The 21,951-nt window shown below is 39.2% G+C and overlaps 2 protein-coding genes across 5 annotated transcripts in view; both read right to left on the bottom strand.

The window, feature by feature from the left end:
* Positions 1–1,090: 1,090 nt before the first annotated feature.
* Positions 1,091–11,709, bottom strand: Cacybp (calcyclin binding protein). Its single transcript, XM_050135407.1, has 6 exons — positions 11,516–11,709; positions 7,286–7,502; positions 5,603–5,699; positions 5,098–5,197; positions 3,200–3,297; positions 1,091–1,879 (listed from the first exon to the last, which is right to left on the bottom strand). Exons 1-6 carry the CDS (start codon positions 11,534–11,536, stop codon positions 1,723–1,725), a joined length of 690 nt encoding a protein of 229 aa, XP_049991364.1. The 5' UTR covers positions 11,537–11,709; the 3' UTR covers positions 1,091–1,722.
* A 4,041-nt stretch (positions 11,710–15,750) lies between these two features.
* Positions 15,751–21,951, bottom strand: part of Rabgap1l (RAB GTPase activating protein 1 like) — a 262,467-nt gene continuing 256,266 nt past the window's right edge. For all 4 annotated transcript variants that reach the window (XM_050135138.1, XM_050135141.1, XM_050135139.1 and 1 more), the window contains exon 9: positions 15,751–20,971. In XM_050135138.1, the coding sequence (XP_049991095.1) occupies positions 20,819–20,971 (153 nt within the window). In that variant the 3' untranslated portion in view covers positions 15,751–20,818. The remainder of the gene's footprint in view (positions 20,972–21,951) is intronic.

Genomic DNA, 21,951 nt, shown 5'->3' with positions numbered 1-21,951 from the left:
TTGAGTTAGTCATACCTCTATCTTCTCTTGTCCAGATCCACTGATCCCCTTCTTCCCTTTGGTTTTGGTGACCTAATGACTTTCATTACGGTTGCTTATTAGAGTACTTACCAGCGGCTATCCCACTCAAGAAAATCTCATTTCTCCCAACTTTTTTTAAAAGACATTATGTACACAGTGTTCTGTCTGCATGTATGCCTACAGGCAAGAAGAGGGCACCAGATCTTATTATAGATGGTTGTGAACCACCATGTAGTTGCTGGGAATTGAACTCAGGACCTCTGGAAGAACATTCAGTGCACTGAGCTATCTCTCCAGCCCCCAACTCCTTTCTCATTTCTTTCTTTCTTCTTTTTTTTTTTTTTTTTTTTGGTTTTTCGAGACAGGGTTTCTCTGTGGCTTTGGAGCCTGTCCCCTGGCACTAGCTCTGTACACCAGGCTGGTCTCGAACTCAGAGATCCGCCTGCTTCTGCCTCCCGAGTTCTGGGATTAAAGGCGTGTGCCACCATCACCCGGCTTCTTATTTCTATGAACTATTTACTTATAATTATTGGAAACCTCTCAGTATGTTCTGGTTGTTTATATTTTGCTACATATTTTCCTTTTATACTTTAAGACTTTAACCTCACTCTTAGGTTATAATGGAATTCCATCTTTTCTGGTAGTTGTATACTTCTTTTTTGGGTTTTTTTTTTTTTTTTTTTTTTTTGCTATGTGAAGAATATGGCTGTTTTAAGCTATAATGGTATCAACTCATTTTCCCCTACCAAATACCACTCTTATTCTAATCTTCTAACATTCAATCCCAGTCTGTTTATTTAGTACCATAGTTCTAGAGGCATTATTGTCCCAGCCACCCTTTTTCTGTATGTTAATTTTAAGTTCTGACTTTTGCCTAATTCTTATTTGTAGTTATAGGGGTTCTACTGGTCTTTCCTTCTAGGCATCTAATTGCTTTCTTCTTGGTGGTGGAGCTTTACTTTTAACACAGCGTAGTCACCAATCCAGTCCCTTTTGCTTTCTGAATGTCATGCAGTAGACGCAGTGACAGCCTAACTTTTCAAATAAACTACAAAACAGATAGCAAAACTCATCTTTTACATAAAGCTTCAACTTTATTGAACAAAGGAATAGATTAATTTTTAAAGTTTTGCATCGTGGTTATATTTTTATAAGCCATCTGATCCACGGCAGTACTTACCAACATGTTTATTTTTTGTCATTTGTGGTTTTTTTGATTTTATATTCATAAATATACTTAATTAGTAGTACATGGTAACGCATGGCACACACACTGCTTAAGCTGGTAATAACAGGTAACAGGTCTATAGTAACTTGCAAGTTTGTATACAAATTTGCATCTTATGCAAGAATTTTAGTTTTATTTTTACTTTAGTGGGAGATGATGTCAGATAGGCAAATATTTTTTGTCTCTCAGCCAGAACAAAAGTAACATTTTCATTATGTAAGATTTCCTTCTTACATTACAGTAAGGGACACCATATAACCTTTTCTTAAACAAAATGACTAGGATGTTAATGGAGAACGTTTAATAAGTATTTTTATTTAAATCAAATCCTCCAGTAAGATATGGAGAATTTGCCGTTTTGTACTTAGAAGGCTGTGTAAATAGTTATCTGTCAAATTTTATGTGCAGTTCAACAATATTCCCTTACTGGAAACATGAGCATTCCACAACACAGTTCCCAAAGGACTTAAGTCTTAAAATTCTGTGTCTTCTCTGGCTTGCTTCTCTCTAGATTCCACCCATGCTTTATTAATGGTTCGCTTCATGTCATCATCTCCATCTTCATAAATTTTCTTTAGAACATTCATTAATCCCTCACTAGGATCTGTTTCAGCGTCGTAGGAAGGCTTTCTGTGAAAAAGAAAACATTGAAAAATTTAAGCATGGAAAGACATTCTTAGATTGTAACTGGTCGGAAGTAGAAGACTAGAGAAGGGATGCTGGAGTATATAACAATAGCATGCCTAGGTTTTTCCTGGTCAAAGTGCATACCCACATATGCATAGCACACAAAGGAGAGAGCACGAAATGGCAAGGACTAACCATGTGGCAGTGAGATTTCAAAAGAAAATATGTATTTAATATGTAAATATGAATAATAGCTTTTCTAACTTGTTTTTTTTTTTTTTACAAGCATGTTTCTTCACATTAAAAAAAAACTACAAGCACGCATTACGGTATGGATACATAAGGAAAACTAATGCATTTTAATTAGAAAAACCACTAAACTTGAAATCCATGGATCTGGGCCTTATGTTGAGGCTATAGCCTTTAATTAATGTAGTAAACAATTCTAGTTCAATGAATGTCCAAATAGAGCCAATGGGGTTTACATTTACTTTTTGAAATAGGTCTCATTATTTAAGCTCAGGCTTAAATCAACCCACAAGTAGTCAAATATTCCTAACTCTAGCCTAACACTTCCCAAATGCATTCTGGCTACCAGGGGAGGAATGACAAAGATGAGTAACTGACTTGGTGCAGGCACTGCCAACTATAGGAACAAACTTAAAACGGATCCAAGTGGAAGTCATCTGATAAAATTGGAGTATAAAAGTAAATCTGGATGTGATAGTAAATGCATACACTCTCATTACTCGGGAAACAAAAGAGTTTTGAGCTACACAACAGAACTTTAAAAAACAAACAAACAAGAAAAAGTATCCTTGTCACATAAAACCAATGATCGTGAAACCAACTACGCCTAAAAGACATCTGAAGAATCAAGATTTGTGTAGCTGAACTCTTTTTGAAATTCCTAGAGCAGAATTATTTACGATCAAGGCCAAAGTATGTACAGACATACCAATATGTCCAGGAATGAAATAATGCTAAAGAACAAGCGATACAATAATTGTCTTAAACTGGCCCTTACCCTCCTCAAATAGGCTCTTAACAGGCTGGGCATAGTAGTAGCATAGCATAGCATAGCACTCAGAAGGCAGAGGCAGGTGGGTCTTTGTTAGTTCAAGGCTAGCCTGGTAAGTTCTAAGAGAGCCAAACTACACACTAGAGAGACCCCATCTCAACATAGAAAGGTTCTGATAGTTGAAAGCAGATACAAACAGGCTGACCAGAAGTCATCAGGAGATAAACAATTTGCTTGTACAACTATGATCCATAAAGTGAAACCATAACCCCAGACAAAAGTAGTAAAATTATTAAACTTACTCTTTCTCTTTGCATTCTTTTTCCACCTGAGTTAAGTAGTCCCATCGTGTGTTTTCTGCTTTCTTTCTACATAAGATGATAACTGTATCAGTCTTGACCTGGAAGAAAAGGAGTGGGAGCTTGTAAGCATAAATATTTACAAAATGGTAATTTACCCAATTAAATGCCTAGTATGTTAACACTCATTCTTGATGCTATTATAGGCTGGAATACAAACAAGTGGAAACCTGAATACTTTCAATGCTAATGCCATCAGGCTTGCTCAGAATTCATGAAGCCCTGGGTCTGATTCCTACTATCACATAAAATAGGACATTGTCTCAATTGCAACTCCAGCAGGGTTGGAGACAGAATTATCAGGAGTTCCAGGTCATGTTTACCTTCTTTGTGGAATGGGTCTGGGCTACCTGAGACCCTATTTAGAAAGTCTCTTGGGCTGAGCCTACCTAGGTTCGGTAGGTAAAACTTATGTGCATATGTCCTAGTTGATTTTGTGTCAACTTGACAAGCTGGGTATCTAGAAAGAGGAACCTCAATTGAGAAAATGCCTCCATCAGATGGCCCATTGGCAAGTTTGTAGGGCATTTTCTTGATTGACAGACAGGGAGCGTAACTCCTGTGCAGGTAGTCTTGGGTTGCATAAAAAAGAAGGCTGAGCAAGCCCCAAAGAACGGGTACTTATTCCCTGGCCTCAGCTTCTGCTCCTGCCTTGAGTTCCCTTCATGACTGACTGTGATATGGACATGTTACTTTTGGTCTTGGTGTTTCATGACAGCATGTCATGCAAACTTGAGGACCAGAATTTAGATATCCAGAACCCAGGTATTGTCATATGTAAGTGTAGTCCCAGCACTCCTTGGTGAGATGGAGACAGGAAATCCAAGAAGCTTGTGGGCCAGGTAGCCTGGTGCATATAGTGGTGAACCAACATGAGACTGTCCCAAACAAAATAGGAAGGACTGATCTTCTGATCTCCATCTATGCATCATGACGTGTGTACATATACATGTGTACATGCGCGTACACACACACAAGCAAGAGAATGTTAATGGAAGTATGAAAAGAACTTCATTAGAGGGGCTTCTCTGGGACAAAATGTGAAGTAAGTGAAATGTAAGAACTAAGAGGAGCATACCATAGACAACTAGCATAACAGAAAGAATAGCTCCTAAATTAAACAGTTGTGGTGTGATGGACTGGGCAAATCTTGGTGATTTAAGGAAAAATAGAGGGTATAATGTCTGAAGGGAAACAACTTTGAACAATGATCAGTGTAACTCCTTGATGCTAACAAATGAGCTACAGCGGTGAGAACTGGCTACTTAACACACTGCTTTTATTACTGCCTTTAAGCAAATACATAACATGGAAAAATTACATGTCTATACATATCTGATATATTAAACATCACTTTTTGAATTGGTAAGAAAAGAGGGATCATATGAGTCTATAAAAACTATAAGCACAGGTTTTGTTTTTAATGAAAACTTCCCTGTTTTTTACTACTTCAACAATTAGCTAAGTACTTAGAGATCCTTATATGCATTGCAAATTTACATATAATATACCTAATACTATACTATTTGTGTTAGTACTTTCTACTTATTTATCAATATACCATTCCTACTTGAAATTACCCGCTGTACAAATGGGCAAAATGAGACAAAGAACCGCCAGGGGTCACAACTACTAACCTAAAACATTTCTCCTTAATTTTAATAATTTTCTTAGAATAATATATTCTACAATGAACTGGTAAACTTTCTTCAAAGGGACTGCACTTTACTGGTACCAGATACAGCAGAAAAGTTTTAGTTCATCTCTTCCCTAAACCAGTGAGATTCAATTTAATGAAATTTTTATAATGCTTTGACACCCCCCCTCCACCAAATACTCACTTTTTTGGAACTGCTTTCCACAGAGATGGGTTTCAAAAGATTGTTCACAATCATAGAGTAATTCTTGCCATTGAGATTTTTTACCAAAAGATCAAATGACCTACAATACAACAGGAAATGCATTATCTTTCTGGTTCTATGACAGGCACTCTGCGGTTCTCAACCTTCTTAACACTGCAACCCTTTAATACCTCATGATGTGGTGACCCCAAAGCAAACCACAAAATTATTTTCGTTGCTACCTCATTACTATAATTTTGCTAATGTTAGGAATCACAATAAAAATATATGTGGAATATTTGGTATGCAACCCATGAAAGGATCATTTGACCTTCCAAAGAGTGACCCACAGGTTGAGAACCGCTGGATTAGTATGTAGACTTGGTTGTTCTACTTCTTTCGAGTATAGTAACGCTTAAGTTTTAGCAGAATTTTTGAGCCATACAGAAGACAAGATTTCTATGATAAGGCAATGATTGCTGTACTTCCAGTAACAAGAACTCACCTTTCTGTGAAGTGTACCTGCACATTCTCAGTAGGAACCTGATGAACTCCAGTTAAGGTAATGTAGATTTTCACAAACTTATCTGACTGATCCCATCCTAGCAAAACAAAGATGGAACAGGCATGTCTGAAGCTATCTATAGATCATGGCATATCATAAAACTCAGTTGTAGGAGCTGAAAGATGGCTCAGCAGTTAAAAGCACTGGCTGTTCTCCCCAGAGAGCCTGAGTTCAAAGCCCAGCACCAGCATGGCAGCTCAAAGCATCGGCAACTCTAGTCCCAGGACATCACAATCTCTTCTAGACTCTGAGGCATGCAGGTGATACACAGACATGCATGCCAACAAAACACCTGTACATATAAATAAAATTTAGAAAATAAAACTCAGTAATGGAGTTTCCCTGTTACTCCACTAACAGAGACATGAAAAAAAAAATTCTTAAGATGAGTGGATAGAGAGATGGCAACTGTCTGTAACTCCAGTTCCAGCGGATATGACACCCTCATATAGACATACATGCAGACAAAACACCAACGCACATAAAAACTAAAAAGCAATCATTAAAAAAAATTCTCAGTACAGAGAAGCTATGTCTCAAAACAGTACTATTCCTAAAGATAGGCATCCAACAAGTGGATCAAAGTAGAGTAAAATCAGTTTCTCAATGCAAAGCCCATGATCCTTTTATTCATCAGAGCAAAACTAAAATCTTTTTTTTTTTAAAAAGAAAATCCCGTCTGAACCCTTAGCCTTGGGCAGGCCTCTACCACTAGGATTTCTTTTCTATTCTGAGAAAGGTCTAAACTGCCAAAGCTGGTCTCAACTTACAATCTTCCTACCATGGGCCATTATGCCCAGAAAATACACAAAGATTAGTTTATTTACCTGTTTTGTTAAATAATTTTGTCCTCAATCTAAATTTGATAGATCTTGCCATGGTGGCATACACTTATATCCTAGCACAGAAGGAGAACCAGGAGTTCAAAGTCATCATCAATGAAACTGAGTTCACGGCAGCCTAGCCCATATATTCAGATCCTGTCTCTGGGAAATTAACAATTCTACACTAAGCTAAACATCAATAGTGTTTAATTCAATAACCATTTCTACTTCCCTTACCAGTCTAAAAAATGCAACCCCAGTCCTTTCCAGCCATAGAATGTAAGTTTAAGATTTCAGTTCCTAAGCATAGCACCATGATTGCGCACAGCTAGGCTCCCAGCTACTTGCGAGGCATACGTGGGAAGATCTCTGGAACACAGTCTAGATGACATACCAAGATGCCTGGCCTCAAGATAAAAGTAGAAGTAGCCTGGTAGCACCCAACTGTGACCTAGCACTCAGGAGGAAAGGCAGTTTCCACAGTTCCACAGTTCAAGGCCAGCATGGGCTATAAGCAACTGTCTCACACACAAAAAGGAAAAGCCCAAATAAATAAATAGATTTAAAAAAAAAAATCCTAATTCTTCACCATAAATCTGTTAATTTGGTCTCCCAATAAGTATAGTGTGTAACACCATTTTAATATATATATAATAGTATCTAACCCACACCAAATGTTAACATTTAAAAAAAAAGAAAGCAAAAACTTCACATACAAAAAGTATATGTAACACGATTATATTATGGGGTAGTTACTTCTGCTGGGCAGAGCACTAGATTGTAGTGGAATGGGCCTTACCATAATTACTGATTTTCACAGTATATCCTGTTGTAAGTGGAGCAACCACAGCAGCTGGCTTTTCACTGTCAAGTTCTGGTTTCTTCTGTGATTTCTGCTGCATCTTGTTCTTTATTTCTGTCTCAATCTTGGACTTTTCACTTGTAAGAGCGTCACGTACTCTTTTCCTAGTGCACTTTTCCAGAACCACTTTGACATCTTCCAGGTCCTTCTGCAACTGTGTTAAGGTAGAAGTATGTTAGGACAAATAAGGCCTACCACCCAATCCAACTGACTGAAGAACAAAATAAGTTCATTTTAATTTTTTAAGAGTTGCAAACTTAATTATTTCTTCTTCTTCAATGAATTGAAAATAACTCAGACTTTCTTTTTATTCAAGGAAAACAATCTTATCTGGTGTAGGACAATTCTCCTTCTACAACATTAATCAAATGATTGTCTTTATTTTCCAGTTTGGTAGGATAATACCTGCCTGTTTTAGAAAAATACAAAAATAGAAAAAAAAACCTGTTCATAGGTATCCTTTTAACACCAAGTCTAGGCATCAAATATTAAGAGAATTTGACAGTATAGTAAAAGAGATGAGAATCCATCTAACTGGGCAAAGTGAAGGCAACGTCGCCGAGGTACCGAAGGCTACACTTTCAGTGATTGGTTTTCATTGATTTTCCTATCTTGGATTTGAATTTTTTAAGACAAAAGATAAAAAATAAAATAGAGCCAGCAAGATGGCTCAGGGTACTACTAAGCCTGATACACCAATATTCAGGATCCAGGGAAAAGGAGAATCCATAATAACCAGCCAAGACCTCCTGATCTTGTAATAAATAATGTTAATGTAAAAAAATTATTCTGCTTCTAAGAAAACTCTTGTTCAGCAGTTGGGTTGATATTTTGGTTAGAATCTGAGACCAAGAAAAAACCTTGGCTATCTAGTCCCTTATAACTCTTGGAAATTGGTTTTTGCAAATCTGTTCTTTTCTTGTCTGCCAATACATCAGATAAGTCTTCTAGTTTCTAGACAGACATTTATGATGCTGTGGAACTTCATAAGATAATGCTAGAAAAACCAATGGGCAGGGGCTAGAGAGATGGCCCAGTAATTAAGAGCACATGTTGCTGTTTAGTTCTCACCACCAACATCAACAGCTCACAGACTCCACATCCAGGGTACCTGATGCCCTCCATGGCCACCTGCACACATATGGCATATACAGGCAGGCATGCACACACACATATACAAATATTGGACTAAATATTTTCCCCAAACATCATCTGGCATAACTGTGAGTAAATGCTTAAGATTTTCTGCCTTGGTACTAGGAAACCTGACCATAAAAACAACCTTACTTTATACCTTTCATACTAAATAAAAAGCTTTAAATGACCCATTTACAACTGAAAGTGAGTAATAGAAAACCACAGTCAAAATGCAGAGGTGTGGAGTCTGAAGACTCAATAGATATATTTACAACATAACTAACTCCCTGATGTAAGGCAAGTGTTGAAGAGGTCAAGACTGGACAAGCCAAAGAATCAGAGAGTTTGTTTTGAGATTGTCTCCTATAAATATCCGAAGTTACACCTACCCCCAAAAAGTCTCACCAGCAGGACTGCCTAAACATGAACTGAACAAGGACAATAGGCATGTCAAAGAGAACAAGGAAACAATGATGTCTCAACCCTACACAAAGAACTAGGGGCAAACAAGAGTGGCTATGAGCATGAGAAAAGTCTTCCCCAAGGAAGAGGACAGACTTGAGCCTGTATATACAATGAAAAAAAGAGGCCATGAGAATGAAAGAGAGCAAATGGGAGATTGGAGGGAGGAAGGGGGAAATGATGTAATTTATTATGATCTCATTTAAATCTTTTTTTTTTTTTTTTTTTTTTTTTGGTTTTTCGAGACAGGGTTTCTCTGTGGCTTTGAAGCCTGTCCTGGAACTAGCTCTGTAGGCCAGGCTGGTCTCGAACTCACAGAGATCTGCCTGCCTCTGCCTCCCGAGTGCTGGAATTATCGCCCGGCTCATTTAAATCTTTTAAATGCTAGGTATTAGTAAAAAGGAAGCTAGCCTTCTTTTTATAATGGCAATTACTCCATGGCCTTTATGCTCTCACTTGTTGTACTTACTTCTAACAGTTTCTAAAAAGCACAACAGTGATGCTCCTGCCTACAATCTCAAGAAATATTGATTCTAAGACCCAAACTGCACTCATCTTTTGAATATAGACTCAAAGCATTTCATTCAAAATAGTATGTCAGTGGCTTCAAAATTCATGTGGATTCTAAATATCAAAAGTAAAGCAAGGCTGAGCGGTGACAAATGTTTTATCATTGCTTGGCTTTTTTTCTATTTGCAGCCCTGAAACCAAAAATAGTGCAGGTTCTGCATCCAAACTTTAAGGTGACTGAAATTGATAAAGCAGTTTCCTATCCACTTTATCCCACACTTTTTCTTGCTTTCTTGGCATGTATTTGTTGTCTGTGTGTAAACATGTATTTTCGTTTGAATCTATCTCCTAGTTGTTCACTAGGGGCCTGGCAGCACACACCTTTAGACCTACCACTTTGGAGGCGGCGGCTGGCGGGTCTCTATGAGTCTGATTATCATGGCAAGTCCAAGTAGGACTATTTATTGAGTCTACCTCCACAAACAAAATGCTCAACATGGGGAAAGAACCCAACTTTCCTCCCAAAGACATACAACTGGACACCAGGTACACACACATAGACATATCATATCTAGGGAGACACACAACAAATCCATAAGGTGGTATGGATTTAGGACACACTCAGTGGCATTGTGAACAACAAAACCCCCAAGAAAATAACAAATGCTATTGAGTATATGGAGAAATACTATCTTTTATGCAATTCTTGTGGAAATGGTAGTGTCCAAAGACTTGTCTTAATATCTGGCAACTGCATAGACTAAAAACATGCCCACAAAACTTGTTTACAAAGATCCAAAGTCGTCAAAGCGGAGGAAGAAGCGTGTGCCAACAGCTGAGTATGCTCTATCTGTAAAATGGGTATTTTCAACATAAAAGAAATGCTTTACTGAGAGATCACAAATGAACTGGAGCATGCAAGGCACCAGCGTGCCTTATCCAACACTCGATAGATCTATTTTTCTGAGGGATGAACATATTCTGCAACCATATAACACGGTTGCACAATTGAACTGTGCACCTGACTGTGATTTAATAAGGTGAATTTTGTCCCGAAAGGAAAATGGGACCTTATATGCACATCCCCAAATCTAAAGTTGAGTTCCTTGCTTTGGAGAGGGTTACTCCTGAACTATCCCTGTGAGCGACTGTTAAGCTGCTCAAGGCTCCAAGAAAGCACATGGTGCCCAAGGCTACTTACTTGTGGGATGATACCCACGTTAATACTTTAACTTAACTTCACTTTTCTGCCTTTAAAGTCGATGTCTTGCTTTTCAAAGAGAGGGGGAAATTTCCGAAAAGCAAATATTAACTGATAGCCAACGCTTCTGTGAACACAATATACCAATCACATAAAACTCATATAGACCAGAAAACGAGCAGTTCAATCATTCCTATTTTGTAGCTGAGTAAAACTTGAGGCTCCAAAAAAGTCAAGTCACCCACGCTCATAGTTTACAGACCTAAAAATAGACCCCACGCAATTTCCTACCATTACCTACAACTAAATTTCCAATTATTTTTTAATGCGTTTATTACATAAAGATTGGTAGAGCGCTTGCCTAGCATGTGCAAGGCCTGCAGGTCCTCCACCGGCGCTGCTAAATAAATGACTAAAGTCAGTCGTAAGCACTGCCCTGGTCGTTTAGAAATAACACAGAATGAATAACCGCCCGGTGGAATGAATGCGGCCCCAAATATCACGGCTCGTCGTGGAAGCACAGGAATTCCTCCCAATTGCCCTCTGCTCGGAGCTACCAGCTTCTGCAATGAGCTTTGAGTTAACGGAGACTCCTGTTCCCTAGCCGGTCACCGGGAGCCGAGAGGACCTCAGGCACACGAAAGGGGACCCCCACCCGGGAGCCTGGCACGACCCGCGCCAGCAGTGGGGCTCCTGACACACCCCCGACCTTCCAACCGCGGCCGGGCGCACGGGGCCCAGGCAGGTGGCGGCGCGGAGGCCGCGGACCCGCGACAGAGGCAACGCTGAGGACACGAGCCCGGGGAAAGGCGCGGCCGCCGGGCGGCGCGGGCCGGAGGGTCGAGGCCGACCCCTACCTCCTCCAAAGCGGAAGCCATGGTGTGGCGATCGGGCCCGAGGACGGAGTTGCACCGGTGCACCGGAGCTGACAGGAAACGCGGAACACGGCACCCGAGAGCGACACAGCGCCAACAGCGAACTACACCGACCCGGCGCAACTCGGCGGCCCGCCCTCCGCACGCGACGCCTCTGGAACCTTCGCGAGGCTCCGCCGCCAGTTCGTGAAGCCCCGCCCAGCTCCGCCCCGCCAAGTCTAGTCCCGCCCTCCAACCAGGTCTCCTAGCAACGCTCAATTCTCGCGAGAAATCGAATGCTCAAGAAGCGTCATGCCTTTTCCTCTCCGCCCCTGCAACGTAGACGTCATTCCGCTACGGCGTAGCCTGGCTGCGCAGTCGCAGCTGCGGTCCACCGCCTGACGTAGCCGTGGAACTAACGCCCAGAGGTTTGGGGAGCCCGGGGGACGTGTTTATAGTTGCGCTGCTTCCGTCGCTAGGACGCCGGGCTCTCCGGCCGCCATTTTATCTTTGGCTACTGTGAGATGCTGAGCGGAAAGAACAAAGGAGCGAACTCAAAGCAGCACAGAAAGGACGGATATGTTAAGGGAGGAAGGCTTTTGAAGAGAACTCTGGTTTTTAGCTGGGCATGGGAATTCTGGAAACGTCCTGTGTCTAGCACCTTTGACGTGTCGCCATCTTGTAGCACTTTAGGAAGGGTTGCCCGGGCCATGTGACACACCCCTAGGCGCCGTGGTGGGAAGGCGGTCCGTCTTCAGTGGCCAAAATTTTGCTTTTGCCTTTCCTTTATGAGCGGTTGAGACAAGATTTCCACTGCCTTCGCCTCAGTTATTTTGTTGTTTTCAGCAGGGTTTGGATTAAATTATCCTAGGTAAGAAATGTAGAGGAATTCTTAGAACTATATTCTGGTTATAGCAACCCGAATAATAAAGCCCCAGCTTTTACTATTTAGTTTCAAATTATTTTAATTTCTGACAGTATAGAGACATCTATAACACAGTTGAAAACATAAACAGTACCCATTGAGAGGTCAAGCAACTGCTGTCAGCTTTATAGATGCCAGGGAAGCGATTAGAATCAACAACTCTGGAGGAAAATGCTGCTATGCTACATTTTACAGTACACTAGTATAATTACATTACATTGCAATATTCGTGAATTTATCGCACAAACTTATACAAAATCACTTATCAGGTAGGAAAGCACATGGTGCTTAGCTGCTTTTAAATAAAAGTTTCAAACCACCATTTCCATGGCCTGTAGCATTAAAAATGAAACCCATCTTTTTCTGAAGAGAAGACTAATGACTGTGCTGTCTTTTTAAGAGACAAGCCAGGAGAGATGGCTCAGAGATTAAGAGCATTGTCTGTTCTTCCAAAGGTCCTGAGTTCAATTCCCAGCAACCATATGATGGCTCACAACCATCTGTAATGGGGTCTGGTGCCCTCTTCTCTGGCCTGCAGGCATACACACAGACAGAATATTGTATACATAATAAATATTTTTTAAAAAAAAGAGAGAAGCCACGCCCACTCCCTCCCCCCATCTGCTAAGGCAGGCTGATCTTCAGCTTTTGGCCTGAGCTCTCATTCTTTTTGGTCTTCCTCTCAGAGAGGTAGCTTTGCTTCTGCCTCTCTCCCCTCTTCCCCCCTCTCTCCTCTTTCCTCCCTTTCTCCCTTCCCCCTCCAGAACCCCCTTGAATAAATAGCCAACCTCACTCTGCATGTTGTGTCTCTTACCCCCCTGTCATGTGTCTCCCTGCCTGGGACCACCCACCGCTTGGGATGGGCAGCCCTCTCCCTGGGACTGGCTGCTCTCAGGGCCCACTGCACATGGCTGCTACTACCGCTTGGGGACCAACAGTATTTCTGCTGCCTACTGCTGCTGGGGATCCTGCAGCATTTTTAATTTTTCCATTACAAAGACAATGAGAAAACCTTTTGAGGTTTGAGTATTTGAATAATTAAAAAGAAAGAAAAAGGAGGAGGACATGACTACTAAAGTACAGAGAGATTTTTATTATAGATATAAGGAGAAAACAGGCAGAGGGAAGAGTCCAGGCTGAACATGGCCAGCAGACTGAACCAGGCCACCAGAGGAACTGCCATCAATTGGCTTGGGCCAAAAAACCTGTATAACAAAAATGACTGAGTTGTATAGAGATTAGGCTGGGGTAAGGGATCCAGAAACCCAGCCCCAGTGAGGGAGAGGTTTAGGGTAGGGGGTAGGGTGAGGAGTGCTGGTAGGAGCCACAGGTACTGATTGAGACTTGTCCCAGGTTTCTTTGAGACCTAACAGTATTGTTTCTTGATTTGGGTACAGGTTATAGTATTATGAGTTGTAACATAAATGTTGCATGGTTGGTTTGGTAACCTATGGTCTAGAAGAGAATGACAAAGAAACTTTTCAAGATGACAAAGTGTTAGTGTTACAAGGAGCCCACTGGAGATGACCACTCTAACACAGTTAATAGCTAATTCAAAGTCTTGTTTCCAGGCGGATAGGACTACACTCAGGTATTTGCGACCCTAGTGTAGACTTGGGTGTTTAAGATAAGTACTTTTTAAATGCAAAACCACATCCTCATATCTCAACAGATGCAGGTGGAGGTTTTGTGTAAGCATACAGTTTAACAGAAGCTAAGTAGTTAGCTGAAAGTGGAGATTTACACAAATAGGCAATCTTACCAGAAGCTAATTTAGCTGGGGCATCTTGACCTTGAGTTCCTAGAATAAGGCCCTTGAGATTCTCCATCAAGAAGATCGTCTTAGTTAGGGTTTCTGTTTCTGTGAAGAGATACCATGACCATGGCAACACTTATGAACGAAAACATTTAATTAGGGCTCACTTACAGTTCATTATCATCATGGTGGGAAGCATGGTGGCCAGCAGGCAGACATGGTGCTGGGGAGAAGCAGAGTCCTCCACCTTGATCCACAGGCAGCAGAAGGAGGCTATGAGCCATGCTGGGTATAGCTTGAGAAGATAAGATCTGAAAGCCCACCTCCACAGTCACACACTTCCTCCAAAATCCATACCTACTAATAGTGCCACTCACTATGGCAACCATTCCTATTTAAACCACCACAATGATCAAATTCTAGTTAAACATAAAATGGTCTCAACAAGAATACAAGATGGATAGAACTGGAGAGATGGCTCAAAGGTTAAGAGCACTGGCTGCTTTTTCAGAGGTCCTGAGTTCAATTCCCAGCAACCACATGGTAACTTACAAGCATTTGTAATGAGATCTGGTGCCCACTTCTGGCATGCAGGCATATAGGTAGGTAGAATACTGTATACATAACAAATATTTTTTTAAAGAAAGATGGAGGAACTTCTTTCTATACTGTGTTACCATGTCAAATTACTAATTGACTCTGGGAGGTGTATAAGGATCACCTGAACTCTAGTCCTAGTCCAGCCTGCACAAATTAGCAAGATCATATAAGAAGTAAAACAAACTAACATATGTATGTTTTATTATATTTCATTTTTAAAGTGTTCAAACATTAACTAGAAATGAGGACTGAAAATAGGAATACTCTGTTGCACCATATAGAAGTGTCACCTGTCATCTTATTTTCTTATTTGCATATTATTATGGCTCAAGAGTCATATTGAATCCTCCATCTAAAGCCTTACTTCATGTTCTGAAGCAAGTTCTGCCAACTTAACCTTTAAATGGGTAGAAACTCAAACACTTCTCATACGCTTTACTGTTATTTGCTCTCATCTTTAAGGAATTGATGTACACATTAGAAATTGGCTAAGCAAATTCAGAACCTCTAGGACAGGCAGACTGCAATGAAAGATCACAGGTAGACTGTGCTCCAGGATTTATCCATAACAAACTGGGAAAATAAGAACATAAGCTGGAGCTGGGTGTGATTTATTAGTCTTTTCTTACTTGGGGAGCAGTTATAGATAATTTGTTCATCTCATACAAGGAAGACACCCTGACTTCCCTGCAGCTATGGACTGTAACCTGGAATTGTGGGCCAACTAAACTCTCTTTCTCCTTTTATATTTAATATATTCTCACAGCAACAGGGAAGAACACCAAAAATGTTCTTTTCCAGGATGTTTGGAAGTCAAATCCTAGATGTTGAAGAAAGGTTTTTACATTCTTTGTTTCATATTCAGTTTCAAGGTCTTATTAGCTTTTAGGTTTTGGGTTCTTAGAGTTCTCATGTCTAATCAGGGACTGGAATAGCTAAAAAAAAATCAGACACAGGGACTTTAAAACAGATGTTTATTACTGTTTAGTGGGACCAAAGGGGCAACACGAAGCATTGAAAACATCACTGGCTCACAAAAACAGCCACCTTGTTACCTTCTTGGTCACATTTGTTTTTCACAAGGTTTCATTCACACATCTACACAAGATACCAATCCAATTCAAGTTCATAACGATTATAAAAGTAAACATTTATTGAGACAATGTACAATAAATTGCACTTTCTTAACAAGCATCACATTTACATTAATAGAGTTACTATACATAATACATGGCATTATGGAAACAACTAACTGGTCAATGTTTATAGAGGAAGAGACTGATGGCTAATGTTGCTTTTATAGTCAATTAGCACTTCCAGACTAATCAACTCCTTTATCCTAACCTGTTTTCATTGTAGATGCTGGGGAAAACCATGTCTCATAAAAACAGACAGCATAAGGTTTGTACTATGTCCTCAGTAAGGCATAAGCAGGAGTTGGAAAGAAAAGAATACGGCTGACAAAAATCTTTCTCCTAATTTGAACTAAGAATCCATGAATTATGCAAAATGTCAAGAACAGCAAAATTAATATAGAAGGCCATTGGGACATCTTGGATTCTGGGATCATCTCCAGCTTTATTCTTGTGATTTTATGACATTAGTCTTTTGATGCATTTATATTCTCAAAAACCAGTTTTTAATATATCTCTCCATATGTAATATAGTTATTCAAAGTTGTAGTTTAGTGAAAATAATCTTATGTTAATCAGTTGCCAATAAAAAGTAAGTCATTTTCTTCTCAATGATTCATTTTTCTTAAACTTTTCAAATACAGTTAATGATAAACCAGACATGAGGGCAGAATGAGGGAAATACATTGATGGAGACAGTTTTATAGCAGGTAGCATGTTTTATTGGAGGTAAGCTCAAGACGTAAGTTTTTGTCTGTTTTAAGAGGAAATTGAGAATAATACACAGGACAGCTGACTAGTCACTTAAATTCCATAAACATCTACTTTTCTTACAATTTGAGATCAGGATCACTTGTTGAGGTATAGTCCATATGGGGATCCTCATGTTTGCAGAATTTGAAAGTTAAGGAAATAGGTAACATAAAGTGCCTTGCATGTATTACATATAAACCACCATAAGAAAGAAAGAATGCTCAGTGTGGCCCTCAGCACAAAGACTAGACAGAATTTTATGCTTGATCATTGGAAGCAGGCCACACAGCTGCTGTCTGGGCTTCCAGTTTTGATCGCTATTTCTTGAAATCTAATGTGTATTTGGTTGCATGGTATCTAGATAAACAAAAGAAACAGGGATACCCTATAAAATTTCAACACACACACACAGTGCACACACGCAGACGCATCCCTAACTATTCAAACCATACAACGAAACTGTTCATTATCTCATTTGCTAGATATTAAAGCAAGAGAATCATCTACTGTAGAGTATTATAAAGAATAAGTTATGTAATACAATCATTTTCTAAGTTTTTCTTAGAAGATAAAAACTAAGTCTTTTTTAAATGTTCTTTCTGTCCACTTAAAATACAGAAACCACCTTAATGTTGGATGCACTGGTTTGGTGAATTCATTAGCAGACTTGATTTCATTGAAAGCACAAGAAAGCTAAGTCTTGATATTAGCTACACATTTGATTTCTCTTTTTTTTGAAACAGGGCTTGATTAGCTTGGAATTCACTGTGTAGCCCATGCTTGCCTTGACCTCACAGGCATGCTTGTACCTCAGCCTCCTGAGTGCAGGGATTGTGCATGTGTATCACCACAACCAAAACTGATTCTTGATCTAACAGACTAAAGGTCTAAAGTTTTATCTGCTGTTCACTCTCACCTGTATATTGTTTCAGTGTTCTTACTTTAGATAAGAAATGAAACCACTAGTTACTAACTGGAAAATAGTTGAAATGGAGTAGGGGTTGGAGAAAAATAAGTATATACTATAGGAAAAAGTGAACATTTTAAAAAACAAATGAAATAAAAATTGAAATCTCATCAGCAGTACAAAAGGGGTCTTTTCAACATTATTAGATAAATTCAAGAAAGCCAAAGAAAAAGAAATTACTAATTCAATAGATGGTGAGAGGATGATAGACACTGTATGAAAAAAATAGGCTGTAGGCCTATGTGGCATTTCCATTACTGTTTCTGATAGGATCTCATATACTGAAGTGTAGTGAACCAAGAATTTCTTTACATTAAATTACATGTACTAAAAATAACCAAAATGTGACTTGGCTCAGGATGTGTACTAAACATAGGCACTCCAAAATTCAGCATGGTGTCTTTCAGCTTTGAGAATATACTGCAACTATCAAGTTATAAAAGGCAATGAATGAGTTGAATCTTCACTGTATTCTGTAGAACACAATGAGAAGAGAAATGATCATTCCCAGATGCTGCAAATATTAGCACTTTTAGGATGCTCATGATAATGTAAATATTAGGAAAGGATGAAAGAAAGTACCATGTTTGAAAATTTCTTGAATAAACCAATTGGCTGGTTTATTTTTTTCTATAAGGCATTCAAGAGACTAATTTTGGCTGTTATGGTACCTACCTATAATCTCAGCATTTGGAAGGCTGAAGTGGGAAGGTTCTAAGTTCAAGACTAGCTTAGACTACATAACTGGAACCTGTCTCAAGGAAAAAAAAGTTGCAATTGTCAAATATATAAAATAGTAAGTGAAATTATGATGAACTTTATGTTGGTATTCTGGAGTTCTCAAGCAATAGTAAGGAATGTATAGTTTGGGGTTATGCTCTGGTGAAATAATGAATAAGAAATCACATATTACCTTTTGAATTTTCTTTCAATCTTTACTGCTGCTACTAATGCAAAGATGCTATAATGCAGGGCAGTTTAAACATAATAACAAAATACCAATTTGCCTGCCCAAGTATCACATGGTACTGGAGAACAAAAAAGATTATGTATTGCCATTATATCTTTTGTAAGAGCTAGATGAAAACTCAAAGATATATTTAACTCTTAAATTATATGCTCCTGGTGATTTTGTTTAAACAGAAAAAGAAAAGGGGCCATGAACCGGAAAAGATTCTTGCTCTAGAGCCATTCTGTCTCCCTTATTTACCATTTATGAAAATTATGCAACTTAGGTATTCTGTGGAATGTATTTATTTTCAGAGGTTAGAAGAGCTGTGGACGGAATAAGAGGTTCACAAAGGTTCATCTGAATTTAGCTGGCCATTTGAAAAAGCGACTGTTCCAGGGCTTTCTGGAGTCAAAGTGCACAGTACCAATAAAGCTAACTGACTGCACTAAATGACTGATAGAAATGATGTAATGTTCTAGCCATTAGATTTTATAGAAAAAAAATAGCTTATTTAAACCACTAATGTAGGGAATGTTATGTCAACAGACACATCTGGAGTGCTGGGTTATTGCCTTTTGGTAAAAAGAAATCAATCTTCTGATGAAAGACACCAGAACTAAAACAGAAATTTCTATAAGGGAGTTATTGTTTAATAAGTGTAACATATCAACCATATCAGTTTCATGGCCTGTTGGTGACAGAGACATTTAGATATTAATGAAATTTTACTTACTAGAACTCAAAAATTATTTTAGAAGAAAGGGTCTATCACGAGCAACTTGAAGGTGGTGGTGGTGGGGCTCCATCTGAGGCTTACCTCTCGAGTGTGTATTACAGTTACAACATATGGCACAGAGGAGAACCGCTCTGGTACTACACAGTTTGAGATACTTTGAAAACAGTGCTTAACAATGAAGCCAAAGATGAATATGAATAAATGTTACTGTACATGACCTACAGTATTTTGCTTGTTGTAAAGGGACCAGAGACCTCCATAATAGCTTAGAAAACAGAAAAATTAGTTTGTTCTTACCAAAGAATTTCTTGTAAGGGCTATTTATACAGGCATGTTATATATAATTGAAAAAATATCTGCACCAATTTTTTTAACAGTAACCTTATCTTTCCATGAGTTAAGTATTTCTATAAAGATTTAGTCAATCAAAAATGTGAAAAATGCACTTATTTTTCTTTATTCCTAGGTGTGCAGGGCACATTATTTTAGGGTTATTAGGGAGAAGTTAGAAAAGTTGCCTAACACTAACGTGCTAGGAAGCTCCCTTTAACTTCTTGGCAATATCCCAGCCTTTAGTAAAGTACAGAATATCAGTGTTTGCCTTAACGAGTTTGTCAGCATCCAATGGCTCAGTACTATTCCACTGAAGTACAATGACTAACATGGACCTTTTTTAGACTTCTCCAATGAAGGGTCCCTAAGTCTGCAACTTACAGTATCCATCTTTGAGGATATATTTGCCACAAGTCACCTCTATGTTCATACAAAGGCACATCAGGAGAATGAGCCCCATGTGGAGTCCTTAAAAGGGCCTGCTAGAATGCCAGAGCCAAATGACTGTATTGCACATTTACTGAGTCTCTATTTACCTAGAGTGCAGTAGCCCATTTACTCCAGCTTGGCACTCCATTTCCAAAGGTAGCCAACTCAAAATAATTTGGGGCAACTTTCAAGCCAACCCTTGGTCTGTTCTTTTCAGAGTAGCACTACTCTGGAAGTCACTATCAGTGGTCATGTACAGTCCCACACTGTGCTTTATCTGAATAATCCTGGAACGTTAGAGAAGTTAGGTTTCCCTTGAAAAACAGAATTCTGTGACAAAGATCTTACCATTTTAACCTTGGAATAACATGTCTCCATTTTTATGTGAGATTTAAAAAATTATGAATAATTAATTCTAAACAAAAGCATTTAGTTCTAGATTACTTATTTCCAACTAAATTCCAGGCATATAAAACAATGTGTAATACTATGACGGATGTAAATGTGGCTTTCCATGAAGAAGCTGAGAAATAGATATTCAACATAAATCGGGTCAGGTTAAATATCATCCCTTTGAAAAATGTCATACACGAAAGACAGAGCTACTACAGATTCTAACTTGCTTTCTGGTCTCCTTTACTTTCTTTCAAAGGGACAACAGGAAGAATTCTTGGTTTCTGTTGTTTTGATCATTGTGCTCTTGTGCTAGGCTGAGGCTGGAGCTATGTGCTCTCCTTGGGTGGCTGAGGAGCCTGTGGTGGCTGTAGGGGCTGGGTGCCTGTGGCTGTTTTGATAGAGTTCAGAGTTTTGCTAAACCAAGAGTTTTTTGCAGCTTGTATTTCATTCATAAGCGCTCCTCTCTGATGCTCTAGTTCCTAATGGAAGAAGAAGATCATAGATTACATAAATTCCAGAAGAAATTAAGAGCTACTGTTTAGATTCACCAGGCCTCTGCAACCCACCCTCCCTCAAAGCCCAGGAGATATTCAGTTGGCTTCCTAATGGAAGAGAAAAGTTGAGAGTTAAAACAGTTACCAATGAAAATGAGAATCCATGCTTTCTATGAACAGTAAAATTAACCACATTTTATTTTCCCTACCTCCCTGCCATTTAGGTACAAATTTAGGTTTAGGTTGCAATTGAATATTACATGTTTAAAACCACAAATAAATATGAGTGAAATGAGTTTCAATTTGAAAACTGCCCTTGAGAACATTCAGGGTCCAGACTAGACACACTGCTGAGGATCTCCAATGCAACAGTGGGATGGGGTTACTGGTGAAAAGCAAAGAGGTCAGTCCACAAGGAAGCCAGGCCCATTTTTCTAATTGCTATTACCCAACATGGAGAGAAGGAAGGCAAGAACAACAGAGGTGTTTGGCCTGTCCTTTTCAAATTAGTCAACAAAAACGACCAAGTGAAGGACCCAAAACAAACATTTCAGGGTAAACTGGGGGAGGGAGGCACACTATAAAATATAACTTTAATTATTAAAAATTTATTTAACTTATGTTTGTGTCTATGAATACATGCTATAAGATGTGATGGTTCAGGATACATTAGGGATACAAAATGTACCAACCACATGTAGGATCATCATAACTTTAACCAAAGATAGTATTTCTAAAGTCCAGCTTCTTTTTAAAGAATAGGGTCTCTGTCTCTATCTCCATCCATCACCAGATGAAGGTTCTATGGTGATATGAAAGATATTCGTCAGTATTGCTATGGGATAGGGTCATTTCAGGTTCCCTATCCTCCGCTTCCCAAGGGACTAACTGGGGACATCGCCTTGGGCTCCTGGGAGCCACTCTAGGTTCAAGTCTCTTGCCAACCCTAAGGTGGCTCCCTTAAC

Source organism: Alexandromys fortis, unplaced genomic scaffold (genome assembly GCF_014885135.2).
Source record: "Alexandromys fortis isolate MF-2015 unplaced genomic scaffold, M_Fortis_MF-2015_v1.1 scaffold_21, whole genome shotgun sequence".
Lineage (NCBI taxonomy): Eukaryota > Metazoa > Chordata > Mammalia > Rodentia > Cricetidae > Alexandromys > Alexandromys fortis.
This window is presented reverse-complemented; position numbering and strand designations above follow the sequence as displayed.

Bases quoted from the DNA above. Each gene is read 5' to 3' on its own strand.
- Cacybp (XM_050135407.1), bottom strand. From the start codon at position 11,536: ATGGCTTCCGCTTTGGAGGAG. The intron at 5,700-7,285 runs GTAAGGCCCATT...TTGTTTTGCTAG, and splicing joins TGTGAAAATCAGTAATTATG to GATGGGATCAGTCAGATAAG. The intron at 1,880-3,199 runs GTAAGTTTAATA...TCTTTTTCACAG, and splicing joins AAAGAATGCAAAGAGAAAGA to AAAGCCTTCCTACGACGCTG.